This window comes from Anomaloglossus baeobatrachus, unplaced genomic scaffold (assembly GCF_048569485.1).
Source record: "Anomaloglossus baeobatrachus isolate aAnoBae1 unplaced genomic scaffold, aAnoBae1.hap1 Scaffold_3744, whole genome shotgun sequence".
Taxonomy (NCBI): domain Eukaryota; kingdom Metazoa; phylum Chordata; class Amphibia; order Anura; family Aromobatidae; genus Anomaloglossus; species Anomaloglossus baeobatrachus.
Window position 1 is genome coordinate 5,001 of NW_027443090.1, and position 27,128 is coordinate 32,128.

Below are 27,128 nucleotides of genomic sequence, written 5' to 3' on the forward strand. Positions count from 1 at the left end.
GAATGTAATGATGGTTTTAGCGATTTTTCCCTGTGTGACTGACCTCACTCACAGCTGAAACAATGACTTTATTACATTGCGAAGGAACCATCATGCTGTGTGTGGGGGGGCTGTGAGGGGCCATCATACGGTGTACTGGAGAGGCTGTGAGGGGCCATCATACAGTGTGCAAGATTTCTGTCAGGGGCCTTCATACAGTGTGCAGGGGGGCTGTGAGTGTCCATCACGGTGTGGGAGGGGCTGTCAGGGGCCATCATACGGTGTGTGAGAGGTCTGTGAGGGGCCATCATACGGAATGCGAGGGATCTGTGAAAGGCCTTCATATGGCGTGCGAGTGGCTGTGAAGGGCCATTATATGTGTGTGGAGGGCTGTGGGGGGACTATCTTACTTTGTGGGGGCCATATCACACTGTGGGGGTTGGGGGGCGGTGAAAATATAGTCCTTTTAGGATGGTTATGGGTGCATCATCTGTACTCAATCTCTCTGGGTCCAGTGCCCGCTCCCTGCTTGGTGTTTTGGCGGCAGTTGTGGCATCACGTTCACAGCACCCATCACTGGTGAAAACTGCCACTGGACTGGGAATCGTGAGTACCAGCTCTGTTTGTTACTTTAGGGGTTCTAGGGCATTTGGCGTCCACTTTCCTGAGAGGAGAAAAGCTCCTTAACCACCATCTTGTTTATTTCCACATATAACGCCTACAACTTTATTGACACAGAAATTCAAGGCTTTCTTCAATCAGAATGACACAAATGACCCGAATCGAGACACGTGCGCCATATTAACAGTGGAGGGGAGGACTTTCCCAGTAGATATTTTCTATACACAGAGGTGAGGATCCTTTAGTTTGATTTGCTGATCGGTAGTTCTCAATTTTGTGCTATATTTTAACCATTTAATTACTGCTCCTTTGTGTCCACTTTTCCTTTCCCAGCCCTGTTCCAGATTATTTGAAGTCCACTGTACAGACGGTAATGAAGATCCACCAGAGTGATATGGAAGGGGACGTTCTTGCTTTCCTTACAGGACAGGTACTAATAATGCTAAAGATTATTTTATTACAGGAGAATTTTCATCTCTTTAGGCTGGGGCCACACGGGCACTACTGCGATCCCCTCGCATGGCACTCGGCTCGTGCTGGCAGTACAGCAGAGCCGAGTGTCATGCATGTGTCCTTGCAACTGAGGTCCGTTCGTGTGAGCAGACCTCAGCTGCGGGGGGCGGGCCGGCACTCAGGAGGGGAGGGAGGGATTTATCTCCCTCTCTCCTGCGTAGTCAGCTATTGCCATTCTCGCACTGCACTGGCAGTACACCGGTGTACTGCGAGTGCAGTGCGATTTTTCTCTCGCCCCATTCACTTGAATGGGTGCGAGAGAAAGAGTCTCGGATTACAATCGCAGCATGCTGCGATTGTTTTCTCGGTCCGATTAGGGCTGAGAAAATAATCGCTCATGTGTGCTGACACAAAGGCTAGAATTGGTCCGAGGGGAATGCGATGTTTTATCGCACTCCACTCGCACTGTTTTTCTCGCCGTGTGGCTTAGGCCTTAGGGTCAGTCTTCCACTTCTCCAGCTAATGCTGTTTCGTGTCCCATCACCAGGAAGAAGTGGAAAGTGTGGTGTCCATGTTGGTGGAGCAGGCCCGCATTCTTGCTCGCTCAGGAATGAAGAAGCACCTGCGTGTCCTCCCCATGTACGCTGGGCTCCCCGCTTCAGAACAGATGAAGGTGTTTGAGAGAGCCCCCCACAATGTCAGAAAGGTACGGCCGATGCTGCATGTCTGAGGGAGACTTGTTTATGAAAGTTAGGTGTCTTTATCCTACATATCATTTTTTTGTCTGTCTCTTAGGTAGTTGTTGCCACAAACATTGCAGAGACGTCCATCACTATAAATGGGATCTCCTTTGTTATAGACTGTGGTTTTGTTAAGCTGCGAGCATATGACCCCAAGCGCGCCGTGGAATCGCTTGTTTTAGTTCCTGTTTCTCAAGCATCAGCCAATCAAAGAGCTGGACGCAGTGGGCGGAACCGGTCTGGACAATGCTATAGGTTATATACCGGTAATGTATATATTTATGGCCTGACTTACCAATATATAGAACAGATTTTTTTTGGTGCTCCGCTGCCGTTTTCAAAACTGACCTATGTTTCTTTTGATATTTACGTGGCTGACCTAATAATGCAAATCTTTCACCAGGTTTGTGCTCTCCCATCTGAGAGCAGCATAATGTAGAGATAGAGATCCTGATTCCAGTGATGTGTCACTTGCTGAACGGTTTGCTGTCATTTTGATGAAATCAATGTTTTCTTTGTCACTCCATTCGGAGACCCAGACAATTGGGGTGTATAGCTACTGCCTCCGGAGGCCACACAAAGTATTACACTTTAAAAAGTGTAACCCCTCCCCTCTGCCTATACACCCTCCCGTGCATCACGGGCCCATCAGTTTTATGCTTTGTGTCGAAGGAGGCTGACATTCACACAATGCTCCACATTTTAGTCAGCAGCAGCTGCTGATTATATCGGATGGAAGAAAAGAGGGCCCCTAACAGGGCCCCCGGCATGCTCCCTTCTCACCCCACTGAGTCGGCGGTGCTGTTAAGGTTGAGGTTCACATTGCGGGTACACAGGCTGGAGCCACATGCCGTTTCTTTATCGTTCCTATGGGAGACCCAAACCATGGGTGTATAGCTACTGCCCCCGGAGGACACACAAAGTTACTACACTCAAAAACGTGTAGCTCCTCCCTCCTAGCATATACACCCCCTGCTAGCCAGATCTAGCCAGTTTCTTGCTTTGTGTCAGGAGGATCACACACACACATGCATCCTTTTTTGATTTTTCATTTTTTCTAAAGATTTGGAAGAAAAGCGGGTCCACTGGACTCCCGGCATGTCCCTTCTCACCCCCCTGGCGGCGGTGCTGTTAAGGTTGACTTCAGGGCAGGAGCCCTTCATGCCGCGCTCCTTCACCATCCCTTAGGGGCTCTGGCTTGAAGTTGGAGCCAACACGGTTCTCACTGCCTTGCAGGAGACCGGCCTCCATCCGCAGCCCTTGTGCAGGACCCTGCTGGAAGGAGCACTGAACCCCCACCCCACCAGGGACTGGGCCCTGCGTCTCAAAGCCAAGTATAGAGACGTTATTCAGAGGGTCCTTCTGCAATGTGGGGCACTTTTATTGGGGGGGACAGTGATTGCTTGATAATGCTGCTTTTTTACTGTGTTTCCGGCCGGTTCCACGGTTTTTACTGAGAACCGCGCCGATGATGCCTGATTCTCGGCCGCATGCATAACTCTAGGCCCCGGCTTCAGCCGCGGCCTAGTTTCGTTTCGTTCCCCTGCATGTCAGTCATGCAGGGGGACACTGCAGAGCCGCCCGCCGGCCGCTCTGCACAGGGGAGGACACTCCTTTTTGAGGAGATGATTCCCTCCCCTGTACATCTCCTTCGCCCTCCGATTCCCGCTCCTGGGTTAACCCCCGCCCCCCCCCCTCACTCTGGCGCCATTTTCTCAGCGTCTAGTACACTGGTCGGCGCTGGCTGCTCTGCAGTGCAGAGGGAGTGAATATCTGGCTGGGGGTCCAGGCTTGGAATTCGGATGGCACTCATAATAGCGGCCTGATAAGTCACAACCTCTGGTTGTACACTTTTATTCACTCTCAGGGCATTCTGAAGGAGTTAATTCTTTATCATAGAACCTCCTCCTCAGCAGCATGTCTCACTCTAGCAGCAAAGCTCCAAGGCTGTACACTACATGTTCTGCATGTAACCTCATATTGCCTGAACCGGCACACTGTAATGGTTCTTATGTGGTGGATGGTGGTCAAGATGCCTCAGCCGGGAGTCTCCCCAGGCTGAACCCCTGTCTTGGGTATTCTAGCCATTCTAGACAGAGCCCCCACCTCTGCAGCATGTCTCACAGAGCGAGGCTGCAGGCTGCTTTTTATTATCCACTGCAGGTAGTCTTGTACGGCTATACCGAGCTCATAACCACTGTGGCCCCTCAGCTTGGGAGCTCATTAATGGTCCCTCCAGCTGCTCCGGTTTCGGTGGCTGACCCCCGTGGGAATCCTATTTCCAGGGGTCGGCTGTCCCGGCATCTGCTGAGCATGCAGCCCCCTTCTCAGGGCGTTTTCTGCTTCGCTCAGCAAAGCTCACAAGGGACTCTCCTTCTGGGCTCAGACCCCGTCCTCCTGACAGGGAGACGCAGGGTCCCCTGTCCTCCCCGTCCCGCAGCTCCGATTACGAGCTGACTCACTGGACGAGGAGGATGTCTCTACCACGGGCTCGGACGCTACTTTATGTACATTGATCCGTCCGTAGGTGACGCAGATGCGAATGATTGGATTGCGTCCATTATTCTTGTACTGGACCTCCATCCGCCTGATCAGGGGAGTATTCCCCGCTGGCAGAAAGGCATCAGTATACCTTTAACAGGACGAGGAGTGTGTTCTTTAACCACTCCAGTTTTCAGCCCGCTGCGTCCAAGCCCACAGCCTATCCTGCAGACCCCACAGCGGAGTTCTGCTGCCTGTCTCCCCCTCCCATCAGAGGTGGTCAAGGAGTGTACTCATTCGCCAAGGGTAGCCACTCCGGTGTCTAGACTTTCAGCCCGGATAGTTGTATCAGTGGCTGACGGCACCTCTATATGGATCCTACGGTACATTAATTTTGTACTGGACCTCAATCCGCCGGTGTTACCTTATCTAGGTGAACACAACGTGTGTTCCTTAACCACTCCAGTTTTCAGGCCCCTGTGACTAGCCCAGGGTCCGCTCTGACAGTCGCTTCCCATGAAGCGTGATTCTGAGGACTGTATTTCCCCTGTCCACCAATGGTGGTCAAGAAGTGGGCTCATTCACCTCAGGTGGCTCAGCCCGGGCCGTTATGTCAGTGGCTGATGGCTCCTCACTTAAGGTTCTGCGGTCCGCCCGGTTGTCCTTTGGGCCAAGTCGGTATGGGGACGGCAGGAGCTTCGTTCTCCTCAGCTTTACAGCAGTGCGGTTTTTTTTGTACCTTCTCTGCTTCTCTGGAGGAGATGCATTCTCTCACAGGGACTCTATGCCCAAAACGGTTGCCTGAACTTCCAGACTTCAGTCTTTTCATCCTATGCCAGGTCTGCCATGCTGGACGCCGCACGGCGGTGGTCTGGGCTACCTTCCTCGCTATCCGCAGGCTCCTGTGGCTTCGGAATTGGAAGGCAGATGCCTCTATGGAGGTTCCCTGCTGGGCTCCCCCTTGGTGGGACCAGTTTCCTCGGAACCAACTGGGTGAAATTAAGGAAGCTCTTGGCGGGGAGTGTTCTTCCTTGCCACAAACCTAAACCAGGGAACCTGTCCAGGGCAGGAATCAGTTGAGGTTTCGGTGGTTTCCGTTCCTCCATCTGATCGTCCTCTAGCTCAGCCTAGGTTCATAGAACCAAATGGCTCGAAGCTGCGTCTTCAGAAGACCGCAGGAGATGCTGTCACTGAGTCAGCTTCCTCCGAGCTATTTAGCCACGCCAACAACCTCCTTGGTCGGTGGCAGGCTCTCTCCACTTGGCGACGTAGGGTTCTAACACGTCTCCGTTCAGTGGGGGCGAGATTATATCTCCCTTGGCTACAGGATGGACTTCTGTCCACCCGCCAAACAGATTATTTCTGTCAACTCCTCCCGGCTCCAAGGCCGCCGCCTTCTCACAGGCCGTGGCATTTCTTGCAGGCCAATGGAGTAATTGTACCGGTTCCCGACTGGGAACGGTTCTGAGATTTTTGCTTAAATCTATTCCTAGTCCCCGAAGAGGGCGGTGCCTTCCGACCTGGATCTTTAGCTTTTCAAGCATAGCCAGGTGTGGCGTTTTCACATTGAGTCTTGGTTTTGTTCCGTGTGTTTTTTTTCACCGGATCAATCAAGAACCCAAGGAGATTCCCTAGCAGCCATCGACATCAGAGATGCCTATCGGCAGGAGTCAATTGCAGTTTCACACCAGCGTTGACTACGTTTTGACAATCGGAGTGGTCCAATTCGTGGCTCTTCCCTTGGGGTTAGCCAAGGCCCCTCGAGTATTCTCATTGGGGCAGCTGTGATTAGGGTCCTGCCCCCCTAGGGTTTGGCAGTGATCTTTTGCCCTGGACGGCCTTCTTGTCGGGGCTTCATCCAGTGCTGACTCTTAGCAGAGTGCTTCGCTCACTCTCGCCACTCTGACCTATTCGGGTGGCTTTTTTTTCTGTCCAAGTCCACTCTGACTTCGAACCAGAGGTTCTCAGGGCGTCAATGGAAGCGGTTCCTTGCCCAGTTTTTCCTGCGTCCTCTGAGACTGGATGTTTTCCGCTGTACAAGCGAACTCACTCCTCCCACGGGGTGGTGGCTTCGCCACTGACCAGGGGCTCGTTTCAGTGGTGGCTTCGGCCACTCTGTCTCAGGGGCGCTCCCTTCTGGCCCGTCCCGGGTGATCCTCACCAGGATGCTAGCCTATCCGCCTTGGGAGCAGTATATCTCCACCGTGGAGCGCAGGGCGCTTGGACTCTGTCTGAATCAGCCCTCTGGATCAATGTGCTGGAAATCAGAGCTGTATTTCTGGCTCTCTAAGCCTTCACCATCTGTGGGCGGCTAGGCACATTCGAGTCCAGTCGGACAACGTGACAGCGTTTTCCTACATCAGCTTCCAGGGCGGGACACTCAGCCGCCTGGCAATCTTGGTGGCTCAACATTCTTCAGTGGACAAGGGACTCCTAGTCCACCGTATCCGCAGTCCACATCCTAGATGTGAAAACTACGAGGCAGGCTATTTCAGCTGTCCAACCGTGGTCCACAATCCTCAGGTTTTGCGGTAGACACACTGGTTCATGTTTGATCCCAGCTTTGTCTCTTTACGAATTTCACCCTCTACCTCTTGTCCAGAGTCCTGCGCAAGATCGGTAAAGGGGGCCGTCGGGTCATTCTTCCAGACTGACCCAAGCAGGCTTGGTACTCTGACCTGCTCCTTCTGTCCGTTGGGTTGCCATGGCATCTTCCGGACCGTTCAGACCTTTTCTCAAGAGGTCCGTTTTTTCCCGTCAGAATTCTGGATTCTCAGATTGACGACGTAGCTCTTGAGTCCTGGATCTTGGCGACTTCTGATATCCTTCCTGAAGTCATCTCCACTATGACTCGAGCTCCTAAGTGTCCTTTGACCTTTTTGGCCTTGCCGACCCTCCTGTCCCTTCCACAGTCCGGTCTACAGCTAGGACTATCCCTCATTAAGGGACAGGTCTCGGCTCTGTCAGTATGTGCCAGCGGCGTATAGTCCGGCTGGCTCCGGTGCGCTCCTTTAAGGGCGCATCTCACATCATTCCGCCTTTCCGGCGGCCTATGGAGACCTGGGACCTTAATCCGGTCCTCCCGGTTCCCGGAAACCCCCCTTTGCGCCTCTTGGGGAGGTTTCTTTGTTTTATCTTTCACAGAAAGTAGTCTTTCTAGTGGCTATAATTTCCCGCCAGAGAGTTCTGGCTGCACTCTCTCGGCGTCACCCCCTTTTTTGGTCTTTTGCATCAAGACAAGGTGGTCTTCATCCGACTCCGGACTTTTTTCCCTAAGGCGGTTACTGCTTCCACCTTATCCGGGGCAATTTTCCTGCCTTCCTTTTGTCCGGCTCCTGTTCATCGCTTGCGGAAGCGTTGCATATCCTGGATCTGGTGCGGGCGCTCCGGATCTATGTGTCTCGCACCGCCGTTATTAGGCGGTGCACCTCTCTGGTGCTGACTGTTCGTCAGCGTAGCGGTCTCTCGGCATCTAAGCCGACCCTGATCGTTGGCTTAGGTCGGCCATTTCCGAGACCTACAAGTGTACTCAAGTGCCTTCCCCGCCGGGGATCAGAGCACATTTGGTCAGACCTGTCGGCGCCTTTTTTGGGCTTTCAGGCACCAGGTTACGGCTCAGTAGGTCTGTCAGTCTGCAGCTCGAATTAGTCTGCATACTTTTTCGAAGCACTACCCAAGGCATGCTCATGCTTTGGCAGACGTGGGCTTGGGCAGACGCATTTTTCCGGCGTCTGTCGCCCATTTGTGAAGTTAGGTTTGCCTGCTTCTCAGTTGTCTGTTTATTCCCACCCATGGACTGCTTTTGAACGTCCCATGGTTTGGGTCTCCCATAGGAACGATAAAGAAAAAGAGAATTTTGTTACTTACCGTAAATTCTTTTTCTTATAGTTCCGTCATGGGAGACCCAGCACCCTCCCTATTGCCTATTGGCAGGTTTCTTGTTCCGTGTGTCTTCACCGGCTGTTATTGTTGTAGACAGAGGTTCCGGTTCTTCCGGATTTTACTCTGTCTCTTATTGTTGGTGGATGTCCTCCTTCAGCTTTTGCACTAAACTGGCTAGATCTGGCTAGCAGGGGGTGTATATGCTAGGAGGGAGGAGCTACACGTTTTTGAGTGTAGTAACTTTGTGTGTCCTCCGGGGGCAGTAGCTATACACCCATGGTTTGGGTCTCCCATGACGGAACTATAAGAAAAAGAATTTACGGTAAGTAACAAAATTCTCTTTTTTCCTTCCCCATCCCTTAGGGGCTCTGGGTGAAGTGGGATCCTAACCGGTCATCCAGGCACTGGGACCGGGCTCCCTCCGCAGCCCCTGGGGGAATCTGCTGGACAGGAGACTGAGTATTGTCAGGGACATGGCCCTGCATCTACAGGTACTCTGTGTCTCCTTTGGGACGGTGCATGAAGCACCTTGGCCTTCAGACGCTGCAGCGACTGCGGTGTGGTTTTTTGACCGGGACTACCGCGCCGACCGTGCCTGTTTGCCGGCCGCGGTTTTTACTTTAGTCCCCGGCTTTTGCGGCCTAGTGTATTAAACTCCCGCCCCTGGGCCTGCCAGTCGGGGGAAGGGCGGGACGGTCGGTAGGACGCCGACAGTGAGGGCTGGAGCACACTTCGCTGTCCTCCTCCCCCCTCACTGATCACTATGGGGCAAGATTCCCGCACTTTTGTGGTTCCGCCCACGGCTCCCTCCTCCCCTCGGAATGCCGGCAGCCATTGTTATATGGGTCTCAGTATGATTCTGCCGGTGGAGGATCTCAGAATGTGCTCTGCAGCTCTGGGAGAGGGGGTTCCTAACCGGTCGCCATGCACTGGGACCGGGCTCCATCCGCAGCCCCTGGGGGATTCTGACGGACAGGAGACTGGACATCATCAGGGACAGAGCCCTGCATCCATAAGGTACTCTGTGTCCCCTTTGGGACGCTGCATGCAGCACCTGGGTTACAAACGCCGCAGCGGTTGCTGTGTGCTTTGTGAGACCGGGACTACCGCGCCGACCGCGCCTGTTTGCCGGCCGCGTTTTTAGTGTTAGTCCCCGGCTCTTGCGGCCTAGTACCATATACTCCCGTTCCCGGGCCTGCCAGTCAGGGGTAACGACGGGACGGCCGACTGGACGTCGGCAGTGAGGGCTGGAGCATACTAGGTATCCTCCTCCCCCCTCACTGAGCACTGTGGGGCACCAGTTTCCCAATCAGGTGCTGGACCCCCTTGGGTGCCGAAGTGTGTATATATATATATATATTTATATGGTATATGATTTCACTGTTCGGCAGCACTATTTGCTTTTGGCTATATACCCTCACTGATTACTCTAAGAGGTGACAACAGCAGGTCGTCCGCAAACAGTAAGGGTGCCAAGGCACAGGCTTTCTTGCAACCTGTACCTTTTGTACGGCTATATTGCCGGCAGGTTCCACCTATCATTGTGTACAATGCTTGGCCCCTGGGGCACTCACTCAGCCGGAGCCTCCGGCACTGGTGGGACCCTCGGCTCAGGTGGTACCACCGGTTTCCACTGCACAGGTGGCAGGGACAGAGTTTGCACGTTTGACTGAGCAACTCTCTGAGTCGCTTTCACATTCCATGGCCCAGTCTATGGACAGAGGGGCTGCTAAGATACTGGAAGCTTTGCAGTCCAGACCGGTAACACAGGGCCAGGGCGCTGTGAGTTCATCGCTCCCAGGCCCCTCTGGGTCGGTACAACAAGGGGCTCCTGGGGTAACACCCAGATCCCACGGTGAGAACTCCGACACGGACCGCGGCCTCAGACAGGCTAAGCGGGCTCGCTGGGAACCTTCCACGACTTCATCACGCTGTTCGGGGTCTCAGCTTGAGGACTCTCGGGAGAATGAAGCGGAGGTCGCAGCTCAGGGCTCTGACCCTGACGTTGCTCTCAATCTAGATACACCTGAAGGGGACGCCATAGTAAATGTCCTTATAGCGTCCATCAACCAGGTGCTAGACCTCTCTCCCCCATCTTCTCCTATGGAGGAGTCGGCTTCACAGCGGGAGAAACACCAGTTTAGGTTTCCCAAACGTACATGGAGTGCGTTTTTCGATCACTCTAACTCCAGAGAGGCTGTCCAGAAGCACAGAACTTTCCGGACAAGCGCTTTACTAAGCGCCTTAATGACACACGTTACCCTTTTCCCCCCTGACGTAGTTAAGGGTTGGGCTCAGTGTCACAAGGTGGATCCTCTAGTCTCCAGACTGGCGGCTAGGTCCGTAGTATTAGTGGCAGATGGTTCATCTCTCATGGATGCCACTGACAGGCAAATAAAGCTTATGATGAGATCCATCTATGAAGCCATAGGCGCATCTTTTGCTCCGGCCTTCGCAGCCGTGAGGGCACTCCAAGCTATCTCAGCTTCTCTGGCTGAGATTAATGCGGTCGCACGTACCTCTGCCCCGCAGGTTGTGTCCTTGGCTTCTCAAGCGTAGGTTTTTTCGTCATACGCCATGAACGCCGTTCCTGGACTCTGCGAGCCGTACAGCGGTAGCATCCACCAATTCGGTGGCAGCCCGCAGGGCCATGTGGCTACGTGAATGGAAGACAGACTCTGCTTCCAAGAAGTTTTTTAACCGGTTTGCCATTTTCTGGCGACCGTTTGTTTGACGAGCAATTGGATGAAATCATTAAACAGTCCAAGGGAAAGGACTCGTCCTTACCCCAGTCCAAACCAAACAGACCTCAGCAACGAAAAATACAATCGAGGTTTCGGTCCTTTCGGTCCTCAGCCAAGTTCCGTTCCTCCATGTCCAACAGGTCAGAGGAGGGCCAGAGGAACTCTTCTGCATGGCGGTCTAAGTCACGTCTTACAAAGACCGCCGGAGGAACCGCCTCCAAGGCGGCTTCCTCATGACTTCGGCCTCACCAAGACCGCGTCCTCGGTCGGTGGCAGGCTCTCCCGCTTTTGCGACGCCTGGTGGGCACATGTCCAAAACCGATGGGTGAGAGACATTCTGTCTCACGGTTACAGGATAGAGATCAGCTCTCGTCCTCCGACTCGTTTCTTCAGAACATCTCCGCCCCCCGAGCGAACCGATGCATTTTTTTCAGCCGGTGAACTCTGACGGCAGATGGAGTTGTGATCCCCGTTCCGCTTCAAGAACGTGGTCGCGGCTTTACTCCAACTTGTTCGGGGTACCAAAAAAGGACGGATCATTCCGTTCAGTTCTGGGCCTCATTCTGCTCAACAGACACGTGAGAACCAGACTTTTTCGGATGAAATCTCTCCGCTCTGTCATCGTCTCGATCCCAAGGAGACTTCCTAGCATCAATCGACATCAGGGATGCTTATCTCCATGTTCCGATTGCACCAGAGCATCAACGCGTCTTGTGTTTCGCCATCCGGGACGAACACTTTCACGTTCGCTGCAGACAGGGGTGCACTCTCTCCTTCGGGCCCAGTCACACCCCTTGAGGCGCCCCACGCGCTTCCTAGGGAAGATGGTGGCAGCAATGGAGGCAGTTCCCTTTGCGCAGTATTCATCTGCGTCCACTCCATGGCACATTCTCCGCAAATGGGACAGGAGGTCGACGTCCCTAGACAGGAACGTCTCTTTCTCTGGCAGCCAAAACCTTTCTTCAGTGGTTGCTTCTTAACTTCTTGTCGAAAGAAAAATCCTTCCTGCTCCCATCCTGGACGGACGAGAGTGTCAGGGTGGACAGCGGTCTTCCTCCACCACAGGGCTCAGGGAACCTGGACTCCGACAGAGTCCTCCCTTCAGATCAATGTTCTGGAATTAAGGGCAGTGTAGCTAGCCCTAAAGGCGTTCCAGCGGTGGCTGGACGGCAGGCAGATCCGGATACAGTCGGACGACGCCACGGCGGTCGCGTACATCAACCACCAGCACAGAGCGCTGGCGGCGGACGCATCAGTTCAGAACTGGTCGCAATTTCGACTGCCTTATGTATTTCCCCCTCTGGCACTGCTGCCCAGAGTGTCATTCAAAATCGGGTCCGACTGCCGCCGCGCCATCCTCGTTGCTCTACACTGGCCGAGGAGGTCTTGATACCTGGATCTGTGGCACCTTACGGTGGATCGACCGTGGGCACTCCCGGAACGACCAGACTTGCTGTCTCAAGGGCCATTTTTCATCTGAATTCTGCGGCCTTCAACCTCACTGCGTGGCCATTGTGGCCTGGCTCTTAGCGTCCTCGGAGTTATCTCTATCACGCCTTTCGCAGAAGGTGGTCTTCCTAGTGGCAGGCGCATCACTTCGGAGAGTGTCGGAGCTAGCAGCGCTATCATGCAAAGCCCCCTTCCTGGTGTTACGCCAGGACGAGGTGGCCCTGCGTCCGGTCCCGGAATTCCTACTTAAGGTGGTATCCCCCTTTTTCTTCTCAATCAAGATATCTCCTTACCTTCTTTTGGCTCATCCAGTTCACCAGTGTGAAAAGGATTTGCACTTCTTAGATTTTGTGAGAGCACTCCGGCTCTACATTTCGCACACTGCGCCCCTGCGCCGTTCTGATGCGCTCCTTGTCCTTGTCGCTAGCCAGCGTAAGGGGTCGCAGGCTTCCAAGTCAACCTTGGCTCGGTGGATCAAGGAACGGATTCTTGAAGTCTACCGTCTTCGGGGCTTCCGAGTCCTTTAGGGCTGAAAGCCCATTCTACCAGAGCCGTAGGGGCATCATGGGCATTGCGTCACCAGGCTACGGCTCAGCAGGTGTGTCAGCACTACCTGGGCGAGTCTGCACACTTTCACGAAACACTATCAGGTTCATGCCTATGCGGCGGCAGATGCCAGCCTAAGTAGGCGAGTCCTTCAGGAGGCGGTTGCTCACCTGTAAGAGAGGGCCGTTTTTTTCGGCTCTTTTTATCGAGGTATTCTTTTACCCACCCAGGGACTGCTTTTGGACATCCCAATTGTCTGGGTCTCCCAATGGAGCGACAAAGAAGAAGGGAATTTTGATTACTTACCGTAAATTCCTTTTCTTCTAGCTCCTATTGGGAGACCCAGCACCCGCCCCTGTTCCCTTCGGGCTGTTGTTCCTTGTGTACACATGTTGTTCATGTTGAAGGGTTCTTTTGGTTCATGGTTTCAGTTCTCCGAACATCCTTCGGATTGAATTTACCTTAGACCAATTTATAAGTTCCTCCTTCCTGCTTTGGCACCAAAACTGATGGGCCCGTGATGCACGGGAGGGTGTATAGGCAGAGGGGAGGGGTTACACTTTTTAAAGTGTAATACTTTGTGTGGCCTCCGGAGGCAGTAGCTATACACCCAATTGTCTGGGTCTCCCAATAGGAGCTTGAAGAAAAGGAATTTACGGTAAGTAAACAAAATTCCCTTCTTTTCTGCTGTAGATATAGCAGTTATACAGAGCTCCTGAATATGCTACCTGGCAGCACACCAAGCAGTCTTGTAATGATAATCTACTGCTGATTAATCCGTGATTTCATCAAAACTACACAAAGCAGCCCAGTAAATGACGCAACGCTGGTATCAGGATCTCTGTTCCTACATTATGCTGCTCTCAGATTAAGTGGCAAAAACCTGGTGACAGATTCCCTTTAAGGTTGCGTCTATCAAAATTTCTGCTCACTCTTATCTAATTTGGCTGATACAGTCAAAGAAAAGGATGCATGGGCTCATAGACTTCTGATCTGCAAGACAGGTTAGTTAACCTCTTCACGACACATGACATAATGGATCGTGTAAGGTTAATCCCCACGGGCTGCCATAGGCAGTTTGCGGTGGTCCACGGACATGTCAGCTGATTTCAACAACTGACATGTGTGCCTGCCAGGCGCGAGTGGAATTGCGTTCCACCCGCGCCTAGTAACCCCTTACATTTTGCTGTCAAATTCTGACAGCGAGATGTATCAGCGCGCTGCCATAAGCATAACTTACCCACCCCCATCGGAAATCACGTGACGTGATCACGTGACTTCTGGTGGTTGCCATGGTAGCACAGAGTCATGTGATAACTCCTGTAGCTATCATGAGTCACTTTCACTGCCGTCAGACTGCCGTGTGTGAGCGGAGAGTGATCAGACTGCTGATCGTGGTAGTCCCCTAGGGGTCCTAGTAAACAAAAAAAAAAAAGTTCAAAAAAAATAAAAAAAAACCAAAAGTTTAAATCTCCCCCTATTTAGCCCATTGAAAATTAAAGGGTTAAAAAAATACAGATATTTGGTATCGCCGCATTCAGAAACGCCTTATGTATCAAAATGAAAAATCAATTAATCCGATCGGTAAACGGCATAGCGGCAAAAAAATTACAAATGCCAAACTTTTTTTGGTCACCGCAAATTTAATGCAAAATGCAATAAGAGGCGATTAAAACATAGCATCTGCGCAAAAATGTTACCATTAAAAACATCAGCTCGAGACACAAAACATAAGCCGTCACTGAGCTATAGATCCCGAAAAATGAGAACGCTACGAGTTTCGGAAAATGGCGCACAAAGTGCGCCACTTTTTTTAAACAAACTTGTGAATTTTTTTTTAAACCCCTTATATAAATGTTAACCTATAGATGTTTGGCGTCTACAGACTTGTACTGACCTGAGGCATCAGACCAACACATCAGTTTTATCATATAGTGAACTTGGTGAATAAAATACCCCAAAAACTATTGTGCGATCACACTTTTTTTGCAGTTGTTTTGCATTTGAAATTTTCTTGCTGTTTTCCAGTATACTATATGGTAAAACCTATGGTTTACATCTAAAAGTACAGCTTGTCCCGCAAAAAGACAAGCCCTTATATGGCAAGATTGCCGGAAAAATAAAAAATAAAAAAGTTACGGCTCTCGGAAGAAAGGGAGTGAAAAAAAACAAACAACGGAAAATCGCCCGAGGGTGAAGGGGTTAAGTTAAATATGTGAAAAACAAGCCCTTTAACCCCTTTCCGCATTATTACTTGAACTTACTTCTTGGAAAGGGGTCCACAAGTGCGGCGGGGGCTCAGGTTAGGTGTATGTGACTGAGGCTGTAAAATGTTAAAAACACTATTGTGCTGTGCCCTATTTGTGTTTGTGTTTTTTTTCCTTTACGCTTCAACAGTGAAAATTATGAGAGATTGAATCCTTAAGCGGGCTTTACACGCTACGATATATCTAACGAGATGTCGGCGGGGTCACGTCGTAAGTGACTCACATCCAGCATCGTTAGTGATATCGTAGCGTGTGACAGCTATGAATGAGCAGAAATACTCACCTTCTCGTTCATCGTTGACACGTCGCTCATTTTCAAAAAATCGAACGTCAGGTTGTTCATTGTTCCCGAGGCAGCACACATCGCTACGTGTGACACCTCGGGAACGATGAACTGCAGCTTATCTGCGTCCCGCCGGCAATGCGGAAGGAAGGAGGTGGGCGGGATGTTGCGGCCGCTCATCTCCACCCCTCTGCTTCTATTGGCCGGCCGCTGTGTGACGTTGCTGTGACGCCGAACGTCCCTCCCCCTTCAGGAAGTGGATGATCGCCGCCCACAGCGAGGTCGTTTGGAAGGTAAGTACATGTGACGGGGGGTTACAGCATTGTGCGACACGGGCAAGAAATTGCCCGTGCCGCACAAACGATGGGAGCGGGTGCGATCGCAAATGCTATCGCATGATTAATTGAAACACGTAAAGCAGCCTTTAGTACCAAGTGCCCAAGATAGGCAGAAATGAGTACAGATGTGTAATTTCTAGGTTACAGTCACTCACATACTTGTTCTGAAGACTAATGAGCACCCACAAGGTCACATCTGCCAAGTTTCCCTACATCTAGCGTAGGATTTCCATGTTTTGTGCTTTTGATGCCCAACTTCAAAGACATTAGCGTAAGGTACCAATGTGTTGAGACAGATTTTTTCAATGCACTTCATAATGTTTTTCTTTATCGTTCCTTTGGGAGACCCAAACCATGGGTGTTTAGCTTCTGCCTCCAGAGGACACACAAAGTACTACACTTAAAAGTGTAGCTCCTCCCTCTGAGCTTATACACCCCCTGATGAGCAGACTCAGCCAGTTTATCGCTTGGTGTTCAGGAGGCATACATCCACACATGCATTCTCATATGATTATTACTTTTGGATCGAGATTGAAGAGTGGGGTCCACGTCTGGACCCCCGGCATGTCCCTTCTCACCCCACTGTGTCGGCGGTGTTGTAAGGTTGATTCTTAGGCTGGAGCCTTACATGCCGTGCTCCTTCACCATCCCTCCTGGGCTCTAGCTTGAAGTGGGAGCCAGCACGGTCTCCATGCTTGGCAGGAGACCGGTCTCCATCCGCAGCCCTTCAGGACCCTGCTGGACCGGAGCACTCATCCCCAGGGACATGGCCCTGCGTCTCAGCAAGCTAAGTACCTGAGACGTTTAGTTTTCCGGGTCCCTGTACTTTATTGTTGTGGGAGAGTGTGCTGATTGTGTTTTCTGACATTTCCGGCGGGTTCTCTAGCTGTCGCCTGAGAACCGCGCCTTATGTGCCTGCGCGCCGGCCGCGCCGCTCAAATTTAGGCCCCGGCTTCGCCAGAGGCCTAGTTTCGGTTTCACTGACCTCGCCTGTCTCTCATGCAGAGGTACAGGCTCGGCTCCGCCCGGCGGCTGTTCTGCACAGGGGAGGGACACTCCCCACTGCAGTGTGTGTCCCCTCCCCTGTAGGTCTCTATGGCCCTCCAGTTCCCGCTCCTCAAGCAAGTCCTGCCCCCTCTCTTCGCTCCGGCGGCCATTTCTCAGCGTTCTCTCTGCGATCAGTTATTGCAGCGCTGATCTGCAGCATCTCTGCTGAGGTGCTGTGCTTGGGGGTCCGGGCTTCGGGATCTGGAGGGCACACAACACCGCTCCAGCGGTCTGGTAAGCCACAACCGGTCTCCGGTTGTGGACCTCAGTTTACACTCTCTGGGGTTCATTCTCTGGCAGAGCCCCCACTCCAGCAGCATGTCTCACACGAGGAGGAAGGCTCCAAAGCTTTATTCAGTATGCACTGCATGTAAGCTCCTGCTGCCTGCACCGAGCATCTTCCCACATTGTGATGCCTGCTCTAACCTGGCGGTGCCTCAGCCTGGAGTCTCACCCCCAGTGGTCTCTCAGGCTGCTCCTGCTCCTGTGGCTGAACCCCCGGCTTGGGTAGAAGCCTTTTCTAGGTCTATCTCCCAGTCTTTTGCTGACTCCATGGGACTTCTGTCCAGGACTTTGCTGAACATGCATCAGCCCCCTTCACAGGGTGCCTCTGCTGCTAGAGCTCTCTCAGGACCGGAGCTCACAGAGGATTCATCATCTGGTCCCAGACCCCGTCCTCCTGAGAAGAGATGCAGGGTCCTCTCTCCTTCCTCGTCCCGCGGCTCTGATTCAGGAGCTGACTCGCAGGATGAGGAGGATGCCTTTACGGGGGGCTCGGAGGTTAACTCCATGTGCCCCATTGATCTGTCCGAAAGTGACTCAGATGTTAGTGATTTGATTGCTTCCATTAATTCTGTACTGGATCTCAATCCGCCAGTATCAGAGGAGCAACCCTCTCTGGCAGAAAAGCACCAGTTTACCTCGCCTAAGAGAGTAAAGAGTGTGTTCTTTAACCACTCCAGTTTTCAGGCCGCTGTGACCAAGCCCAGGGCCTGTCCTGACAAACGCTTCCCAAAGCGTGGTTCTGATAACCGCTTTCCCTTTCCACCTGAGGTGGTCAAGGAGTGGGCTCATTCCCCAAAGGTAGACCCCCCGGTGTCTAGACTCTCAGCCCGGACCGTTATGTCGGTGGCTGATGGCACCTCCCTTAAGGATTCCACTGACCGTCAGATTGACCTTCTGGCCAAATCCGTATATGAAGCGGCGGGGGCCTTGTTCTCCCCGACTTTTGCAGCAGTGTGGGCTCTCAAAGCCATCTCTGCTTCTCTAGAGGGGATGCATTCCCTCGCCAGGGAATCTATGCCCGAAATGGTTACCTTGACTTCCCAAGCTTCAGCTTTTTCATCCTATGCCATATCTGCCATGCTGGAGGCTTCTCACCGCACTGCGGTGGCTTCGGCTAATTCCCTCGCTATCCGCAGGATCTTGTGGCTTCGAGAGTGGAAGGCAGATGCTTCTTCAAAGAAGTACCTTGCTGGGCTCCCTTTTGCTGGGTCCCGGCTGTTCGGTGAACAGCTGGATGAAATTATTAAGGAAGCTACTGGCGGGAAGAGTACTTCCATGCCACAAACCAAAACCAGGAAACCTGTCCAGGGTAGGAATCAGTCGAGGTTTCGTTCCTTTCGTTCCTCCAACTGGTCGTCCTCTAAGCCCTCGGCCTCGTCCACTAACTCAGCCAAGGACCAGAAATCCAACTGGCGCCCAAAAGCGCGTCCACAGAAGACCGCAGGAGGTGCTGCCACTAAGGCAGCTTCCTCGTGACTATCTGTCAGCGCCAGCAACGTCCTTAGTCAGTGGCAGGCTCTCCCACTTTGGCGACACGTGGTTTTAACACGTCTCCGATCAGTGGGTGAGGGATGTCATCTCCCACGGCTACAGGATAGAATTCTCTTCCAGACCGCCAAACAGATTTTTTCTCTCAACTCTCCCCTGCTCCAAGGCCGCCGCCTTTTCGCAGGCCGTGGCATCCTTGCAGGCCAACGGGGTAATTGTACCGGTTCCCGCCCGGGAACGGTTCAGAGGTTTCTACTCAAATCTTTTCCTAGTTCCCAAGAAGGACGGTTCCTTCCGGCCCATCCTGGATCTCAAGCTTCTCAACAAGCATGTTCAGGTGCGGCACTTTCGCATGGAGTCCCTGCGTTCAGTCATTGCTTCAATGACCCAAGGGGATTTCCTGGCATCCATCGACATCAGAGATGCCTATCTGCATGTGCCAATTGCAGTTTCACACCAGCGTTGGCTACGTTTTGCAATCGGGGAAGATCATTTCCAATTCGTGGCTCTCCCCTTCGGGTTGGCCACAGCTCCTTGGGTATTCACCAAGGTCATGGCAGCAGTGATTGCGGTCCTGCACCTACAGGGGTTGGCAGTGATTCCTTACCTGGACGACCTTCTAGTCAAGGCTTCATCCAGCGCGGACTGTCAGCGGAGTGTCTCGCTCACTCTCGCCACCCTAGCCCAATTCGGGTGGCTTGTCAATCTTCCCAAATCCATTCTGACTCCGACCCAGAGTCTCACGTACCTAGGGATGCAGTTCGAGACTTTCCCTGCACTTGTGAAGTTGCCCTTAGTCAAACAGCAGTCCCTACAACTGGCGGTGCGCTCGCTACTGAGGCCCCGCCGTTATTCCCTCAGGCGCCTGATGCAGGTGCTGGGTCAAATAGTGGCGTCAATGGAGGCTGTTCCCTTTGCCCAGTTCCATCTGCGCCCCCTGCAGCTGGACATTCTCCGCTGTTGGGACAAGCGGCCTTCCTCCTTGCACAGGTTAGTGTCTCTGTCGCCACAGACCAGGAGCTCTCTTCAGTGGTGGCTTCGGCCCCTCTCTCTGTCCCAGGGGCGCTCCTTCCTGGCCCCGTCCTGGGTGATCCTCACCACGGATGCCAGTCTATCCGGCTGGGGAGCGGTTTGTCTCCACCACAGAGCGCAGGGCACTTGGACTCCGTCCGAGTCAGCCCTTTCGATCAATGTGCTGGAAACCAGAGCCGTGCTTTTGGCTCTCCTAGCTTTTCACCACCTGTTGGCGGGCAGGTACATCCGAGTCCAGTCAGACAACGCGACAGCGGTTGCCTACATCAATCACCAAGGCGGGACACGCAGCCGCCTGGCAATGTTGGAGGTGCAACGCATCCTTCAATGGGCGGAGGACTCCAAGTCCACCATATCCGCAGTCCACATCCCAGGCGTGGAAAACTGGGAGGCAGATTATCTCAGCCGTCAAACCGTGGACAGTGGCGAGTGGTCCCTGCACCCGGCAGTGTTTCAGTTAATCTGCCGCAAATGGGGCACTCCGGACGTGGACCTAATGGCATCCCGTCACAACAACAAAGTTCCTGTTTACGTGGCTCGCTCCCTTGATCCTCAGGCATTCGCCGCGGACGCTCTGGTTCAAGACTGATCCCAGTTTCGTCTGTCCTACGTGTTTCCCCCTCTAGCTCTCTTGCCCAGAGTCCTGCGCAAGATCAGAATGGAGGGCCGTCGAGTCATCCTCATTGCTCCGGACTGGCCCAGGCAAACCTGGTACCAAGACCTGCTCCATCTGTCCGTAGAGGTGCCGTGGCATCTCCCGGACCGTCCAGACCTTCTCTCACAAGGTCCGTTTTTCCGCCTGAATTCTGCGGCTCTCAAATTGACGGCGTGGCTCTTGAGTCCTGGATCTTGACGACTTCTGGTATTCCTCCGGAAGTCATCTCCACTATGACTCGGGCCCGTAAGTCTTCCTCCGCCAAGATCTATCACAGGACTTGGAAAATTTTCCTGTCCTGGTGTCGCTCTTCCGGCCATCCTCCTTGGCCATTCTCCTTGCCGACCCTTCTGTCCTTTCTACAGTCCGGTCTGCAGCTAGGACTGTCCCTCAACTCTCTCAAGGGACAAGTCTCAGCTCTGTCAGTGCTGTTCCAGCGGCGTCTCGCCCGACTGGCTCAGGTCCGCACCTTCATGCAGGGCGCGTCTCACATCATTCCGCCTTACCGGCGGCCCTTGGATCCCTGGGACCTTAATTAGGTTCTCACGGTTTTGCGCGGTTTTCCCTTTGAGCCTCTTAGGGAGGTTTCTTTGTTTCGTCTTTCACAGAAAGTGACCTTTCTGGTGGCCATAACTTCCCTCAGGAGAGTCTCTGATTTGGCTGCGCTCTCCTCGGAGTCGCCTTTTTTGGTCTTTCATCAAGACAAGGTGGTTCTCCGTCCGACTCCGGACTTTCTTCCTAAGGTGGTCTCTCCTTTCCACCTTAACCAGGACATTACCTTACCTTCCTTTTGTCCGGCTCCTGTTCATCGCTTTGAAAAAGCGCTGCATACTCTGGATCTGGTGCGTGCTCTCTGGATCTATCTGTCTCGCACCGCTGCTCTTAGGTGGTGCACTTCTCTTTTTGTGCTAACCACAGGTCGGCGCAAGGGCCTTTCTGCTTCTAAGCCGACCTTAGCCCGTTGGATTAGGTCGACCATTTCGGACGCCTACCAGTGTTCTCAGGTGCCTCCCCCACCGGGGATCAAGGCACACTCGACCAGAGCTGTCGGTGCCTCTTGGGCTTTCAGGCACCAGGCTACAGCTCAACAAGTCTGTCAGGCTGCCACGTGGACTAGCCTGCATACCTTTTCAAAGCACTACCAAGTGCATGCTCATGCTTCGGCAGATGCGAGCTTGGGCAGACGCATCCTTCAGGCGGCTGTCGCCCAGTTGTGAAGTTAGGTTCTGCCTACTTCCTAGTTTTTCTGTTTATTTCCGACCCAGGGACAGCTTTGAGACGTCCCATGGTTTGGGTCTCCCAAAGGAACGATAAAGAAAAAGAGAATTTTGTTACTTACCGTAAATTCTTTTTCTTATAGTTCCGTATTGGGAGACCCAGCTCCCTCCCTGTTGCCTGTTGGCAATTTCTTGTTCCGCGTGTTATCACTGGCTGTTGTCGAGGACAGAGTCTCCGGTTGTTCCGGTTCTTGCTCTGTTTTACTTGTGGGTGGCTATTCTCCTTCAGCTTTTGCACTAAACTGGCTGAGTCTGCTCATCAGGGGGTGTATAAGCTCAGAGGGAGGAGCTACACTTTTAAGTGTAGTACTTTGTGTGTCCTCCGGAGGCAGAAGCTAAACACCCATGGTTTGGGTCTCCCAATACGGAACTATAAGAAAAAGAATTTACGGTAAGTAAACAAAATTCTCTTTTTTATCTGATCAATATATTTCACCCTTATGCTGTTTCTTTTTTTTTCTTTAATTCTTTCTTTCTTTTTTTTTTTTTTTGCATTTTATTTTTTGCTCTCTCTCTTTCTCTCTCTCGTTCTTTTTTTCTTCTTTCTTTCTTTCTTTCTTTCTTTATCGTTCCTTTGGGAGACCCAGACCATGGGTGTTTAGCTTCTGCCTCCGGAGGACACACAAAGTACTACACTTAAAAGTGTAGCTCCTCCCTCTGAGCTTATACACCCCCTGGTAGCCAGTCCTAGCCAGTTTATCGCTTTGTGTCAGGAGGCATACATCCACACATGCATTCTCATCTGATTTGTTTGACTTTTGGAAAGAGTTTGAAGAAAAGCTGGTCCATGTCTGGACTCCCGGCATGTCCCTTCTCACCCCACTGTGTCGGCGGTGTTGTTAAGGTTGATTTACAAGGCTGCAGCCTTACATGCCGCGCTCCTTCACCATCCCTTCTGGGCTCTCGCTTGAATTGGGAGCCAGCACGGTCTCCATCCCTGGCATGAGTCCGGTCTCCATCCACAGCCCCTTGAGGATTCTGTTCGACCGGAGCACTCATCCCCAGGGACATGGCCCTGCGTCTCAGCAGCTAAGTACCTGAGACGTTTATGTTGGCGGTCCCGGTTCTTTATTGTAAGGGGAGAGTATGCTGCATGTGATTGTTTTAACTTTTCCGGCGGGTTCTCTAGCTTTTGCCTGAGAACCGCGCCGATGGTGCCTGCTTGTCGGCCTCGTCGCTTAAATTTAGGCCCCGGCTTCGCCGGATGCCTAGTTTCATTTTCCTGCCCTCGCATGTCACTCATGCAGAGGGACAGGTTCGGCTCCTCCCGGCGGCCGTTCTACACTGAAGAGGGACACTCCCCACTGCTGGGGCGTCCCTCCTTCCCTGCAGGTCTCTATAGCCCTCCAGTTCCCGCTCTTTTATAGGAACGCCCCCTAGTTTCTCAGGCAGAGTTCACTCTGCTCTGGGACATCCTGCATTCTGCATCTCTGCTGAGGTGCTGCGACTGGGGGACCGGGCTTCGGGATCTGGAGGGCACACAACACCGCGCTCAGCGGTCTGGTAAGCCACAGCCGGTCTCCGGTTGTGGACCTCTGTATATTCTCCCTGGGGTTCATTCTCTGCAAAGCCCCCACTCCAGCAGCATGTCTCACACAAGGAGCAAGGCTCCAAAGCTTTATTCTGCATGCACTGCATGTAAGCTCCTGCTGCCTGAGCCGAGCATTTATCCACACTGTGATGGTTACTCTAACTTGGCGGTGCCACAGCCTGGAGTCTCACCCCCAGTGGTCTCTCAGGCTGCTGCTGCACCTGTGACTGAACCCCCGGCCTGGGTAGAGTCCTTTTCTAGGTCCATATCCCAGTCATTTGCTGAGTCCATGGGACTTTTGTCCAGGACTTTGATGAATATGCATCAGCCCCCCTCACAGGGTGCCTCTAATACTCTTGACAGAGGACTCCTATCCTCTGACCTCCGTCCATCGGAGCTCACGGAGGATTCATTATCTGATCCCAGACCCCGTCCTTCTAAGAGAAGGCGCAGGGTTTCCTCCCCCTCCCCATCCCACGGCTCTGTCTCAAGAGCTGACTCTCAAGATGAGGAGGATACCCTCACTAGGGGCTCGGAGGCTATGTATCCCTTCGATTTCTCTGAGGGTGACTCAGATCTTAGTGATTTGATTGCTTATATTAATTCTGTGCTGGATCTCAATCCGCCAGTGTCAGAGGAGCAACCTTCTATGGCAGAAAAGCACCAGTTTACCTCGCCTAAGAGAGTAAAGAGTGTGTTCTTTAACCACTCCAGTTTTCAGACCGCTGTGACCAAACCCAGGGCCTGCCCTGACAAATGCTTTCCAAAGCGTGGTTCTGATGACCGGTTTCCATTTTCACCTGAGGTGGTCAAGGAGTGGGCTCACTCCCCAAAGGTAGACCCTCCGGTGTCTAGGCTATCAGCCCGGACCGTTGTGTCGGTGGCTGACGGCACCTCACTTAAGGATTCCACTGACCGTCAGATTGACCTTCTGGCCAAACCTGTGTATGAAGCTGCGGGGGCCGCGTTTTCCCCGACTTTTGCAGCAGTGTGGACTCTCAAAGCCATCTCTGCTTCTCTAGAGGAGATGCATTCCCTCACCAAGGAATCTATGCCTGAGATGGTTACCTTAACTTCTCAGGCTTCAGCTTTTTCATCTTATGCCATGTCTGCCATGCTAGAGGCTGCTCACCGCACTGCGGTGGCTTCAGCTAATTCTCTTGTTATCCGCAGGATTTTGTGGCTTCGAGAGTGGAAGGCAGATGCTTCTTCCAAGAAGTTTCTTGCTGGGCTCCCTTTTGCTGGTTCACGGCTGTTTGGTGAACAGCTGGATGAAATCATTAAAGAAGCTACTGGCGGGAAGAGTATTTCCATGCCAAAAACCAAGACCAGGAAACCCGCCCAGGGTAGGAATCAATCGAGGTTTCGTTCCTTTCGTTCCTCCAACTGGTCATCCTCTAAGCCTTCCGCCTCGTCCGCTAACTCAGCCAAGGATCAGAAATCCAACTGGCGCCCAAAAGCACGTCTGCAGAAGACCGCAGGAGGTTCTGCCACTAAGGCAGCTTCCTCATGACTCTCGGCCCGCTCCAGCCACGTCCTTAGTCGGTGGCAGGCTCTCCCACTTTGGCGACGCTTGGTTAAAGCAAGTCTCCGATCAGTGGGTGAGAGACATCATATCTCACGGCTACAGGATAGAATTCTCTTCCAGCCCGCCAAACAGATTTTTTTTCTCTCAACTCCCCCCTGCTCCAAGGCCGCCGCCTTCTCGCAGGCCGTGGCGTCCTTGCAGGCAAACGGAGTGATTGTCCCAGTTCCCGCTAAGGAACGGTTCAGAGGTTTTTACTCAAATCTCTTCCTAGTTCCAAAAAAGGACGGTACCTTCCGGCCCATCCTGTATCTCAAGCTTCTCAACAAGCATGTCCGGGTGCGGCATTTTCGCATGGAGTCTCTGCGATCAGTCATTGCCTCTATGACCCAAGGGGATTTCCTGGCGTCCATCGACATCAGAGATGCCTATCTACATGTGCCAATCGCAGTGTCACATCAGCGTTGGTTACGTTTTGCGATAGGAGAGGATCATTTCCAATTCGTGGCTCTCCCCTTCGGGTTAGCCACGGCCCCTCGGGTATTCACCAAGGTCATGGCGGCAGTGATTGCGGTCCTGCACCTCCAGGGGTTAGCAGTGCTTCCTTATCTGGACGACCTTCTGGTCAAGGGTCCATCCAGCGCAGACTGTCAGCGGAGTGTTTCGCTCACTCTCGCCACCCTAGACAAATTCTAGTGGATTGTCAATCTTCCCAAATCCACTCTGACTCCGACCCAGAGTCTCACGTACCTAGGGATGCAGTTCGAGACTTTGCCGGCACTTGTGAAGCTGCCCTTACTCAAACAGCAGTCTCTCCGGCTAGCGGTGCGCTCTCTCCTGAGGCCCCGCCGTTATTCCCTCAGGCGCCTGATGCAGGTGCTGGGTCAAATGGTGGCCTCCATGGAGGCGGTTCCCTTTGCCCAGTTCCATCTGCGTCCTCTGCAGCTGGACATTCTCCGCTGTTGGGACAAGCGGCCTTCCTCCTTACAGAGGTTAGTGGCTCTGTCGCCACGGACCAGGAGCTCTCTTCAGTGGTGGCTTCGACCCCTCTCCCTGTCCCAAGGGCGCTCCTTCCTGACTCCGTCCTGGGTGATTCTCACCACGGATGCCAGCCTATCCGGCTGGGGAGCGGTACATCTCCACCACAGAGCACAGGGCACTTGGACTCCGTCCGAGTCAGCCCTTTCAATCAATGTGCTGGAAACCAGAGCTGTGCTTCTAGCTCTCCTAGCCTTTCACCACCTGTTGGCGGGCAGGCACATTCGAGTCCAGTCAGACAACGCGACAGCGGTTGCCTACATCAATCACCAAGGCGGGACACGCAGCCGCCTGGCAATGTTGGAGGTCCAACGCATTCTTCAATGGGCGGAGGACTCCAAGTCCACCATATCCGCAGTCCACATCCCTGGCGTAGAAAACTGGGAGGCAGATTATCTCAGCCGTCAATCCGTGGACGGTGGCGAGTGGTCCCTGCACCCGGCAGTGTTTGTCAATCTGCCGCAAGTGGGGCACTCCGGACGTGGACCTAATTTCATCCCGTCACAACAACAAGGTTCCGGTTTACGTGGCTTGCTCCCACGATCCTCAGGCCTTCGCCGCGGACGCTCTGGTTCAAGACTGGTCCCAGTTTCATCAGTCCTATGTGTTTCCCCCTCTAGCTCTCTTGCCCAGAGTCCTGCGCAAGATCAGAATGGAGGGTCGTCGAGTCATCCTCATTGCACCGGACTGGCCCAGGCGAGCTTGGTATCCGGACCTGCTCCAACTGTCCGTGGAGATGCCGTGGCATCTTCCGGACCATCCAGACTTGCTCTCGCAAGGTCCGTTTTTCCGCCCGAATTCTGCGGCACTCAAATTGACGGCATGGCTCTTGAGTCCTGGATTTTGACGGCTTCTGGTATTCCTCCTGAAGTCATCTCCACTATGACTCTGGCCCATAAGTCTTCCTCCGTCAAGATCTATCACAGGACTTGGAGAATTTTCCTGTCCTGGTGTCGATCTTCCGGCCATTCTCCTTGGCCATTCTCGTTGCCGACCCTTCTGTCTTTTTTACAGTCCGGTCTGCAGCTAGGACTGTCCCTCAACTCTCTCAAGAGACAAGTCTCAGCTCTATCAGTGCTGTTCCAGCGGCGTCTCGCCCGGCTGGCTCAGGTCCGCACCTTCATGCAAGGTGCGTCTCACATCATTCCGCCTTATCGGCGGCCCTTGGATCCCTCGGACCTTAACTTGGTCCTCACGGTATTGCAGAAACCCCCTTTCGAGCCCCTTAGGGAGGTTTCTTTGTATCGTCTTTCTCAAAAGGTGGCCTTTCTAGCTGCCATAACTTCTCTCAGGAGAGTCTCTGATTTGGCTGCGCTCTCCTCGGAGTCACAAGACAAGGTAGTTCTCCGTCCGACCTCGGACTTTCTTCCTAAGGTAGTCTCTCCCTTCCACCTTAACCAGGATATTTCCTTGCCTTCCTTCTGTCCGGCCCCTGTTCATCGCTTTGAGAAAGCGCTGCATACTCTA

The 27,128-nt window shown here is 52.9% G+C and overlaps 1 protein-coding gene across 1 annotated transcript in view; it reads left to right on the plus strand.

The window, feature by feature from the left end:
- Nucleotides 1-27,128, plus strand: part of LOC142274607 (putative ATP-dependent RNA helicase DHX35) — a gene marked incomplete at its 5' end in the record, with an annotated part of 40,560 nt that overhangs the window by 4,048 nt on the left and 9,384 nt on the right. Inside the window, 4 exons of the mRNA XM_075332565.1 lie at nt 718-830; nt 934-1,030; nt 1,601-1,759; nt 1,849-2,059. Coding sequence (XP_075188680.1) covers nt 718-830; nt 934-1,030; nt 1,601-1,759; nt 1,849-2,059 — 580 coding nt within the window. The remainder of the gene's footprint in view (nt 1-717; nt 831-933; nt 1,031-1,600; nt 1,760-1,848; nt 2,060-27,128) is intronic.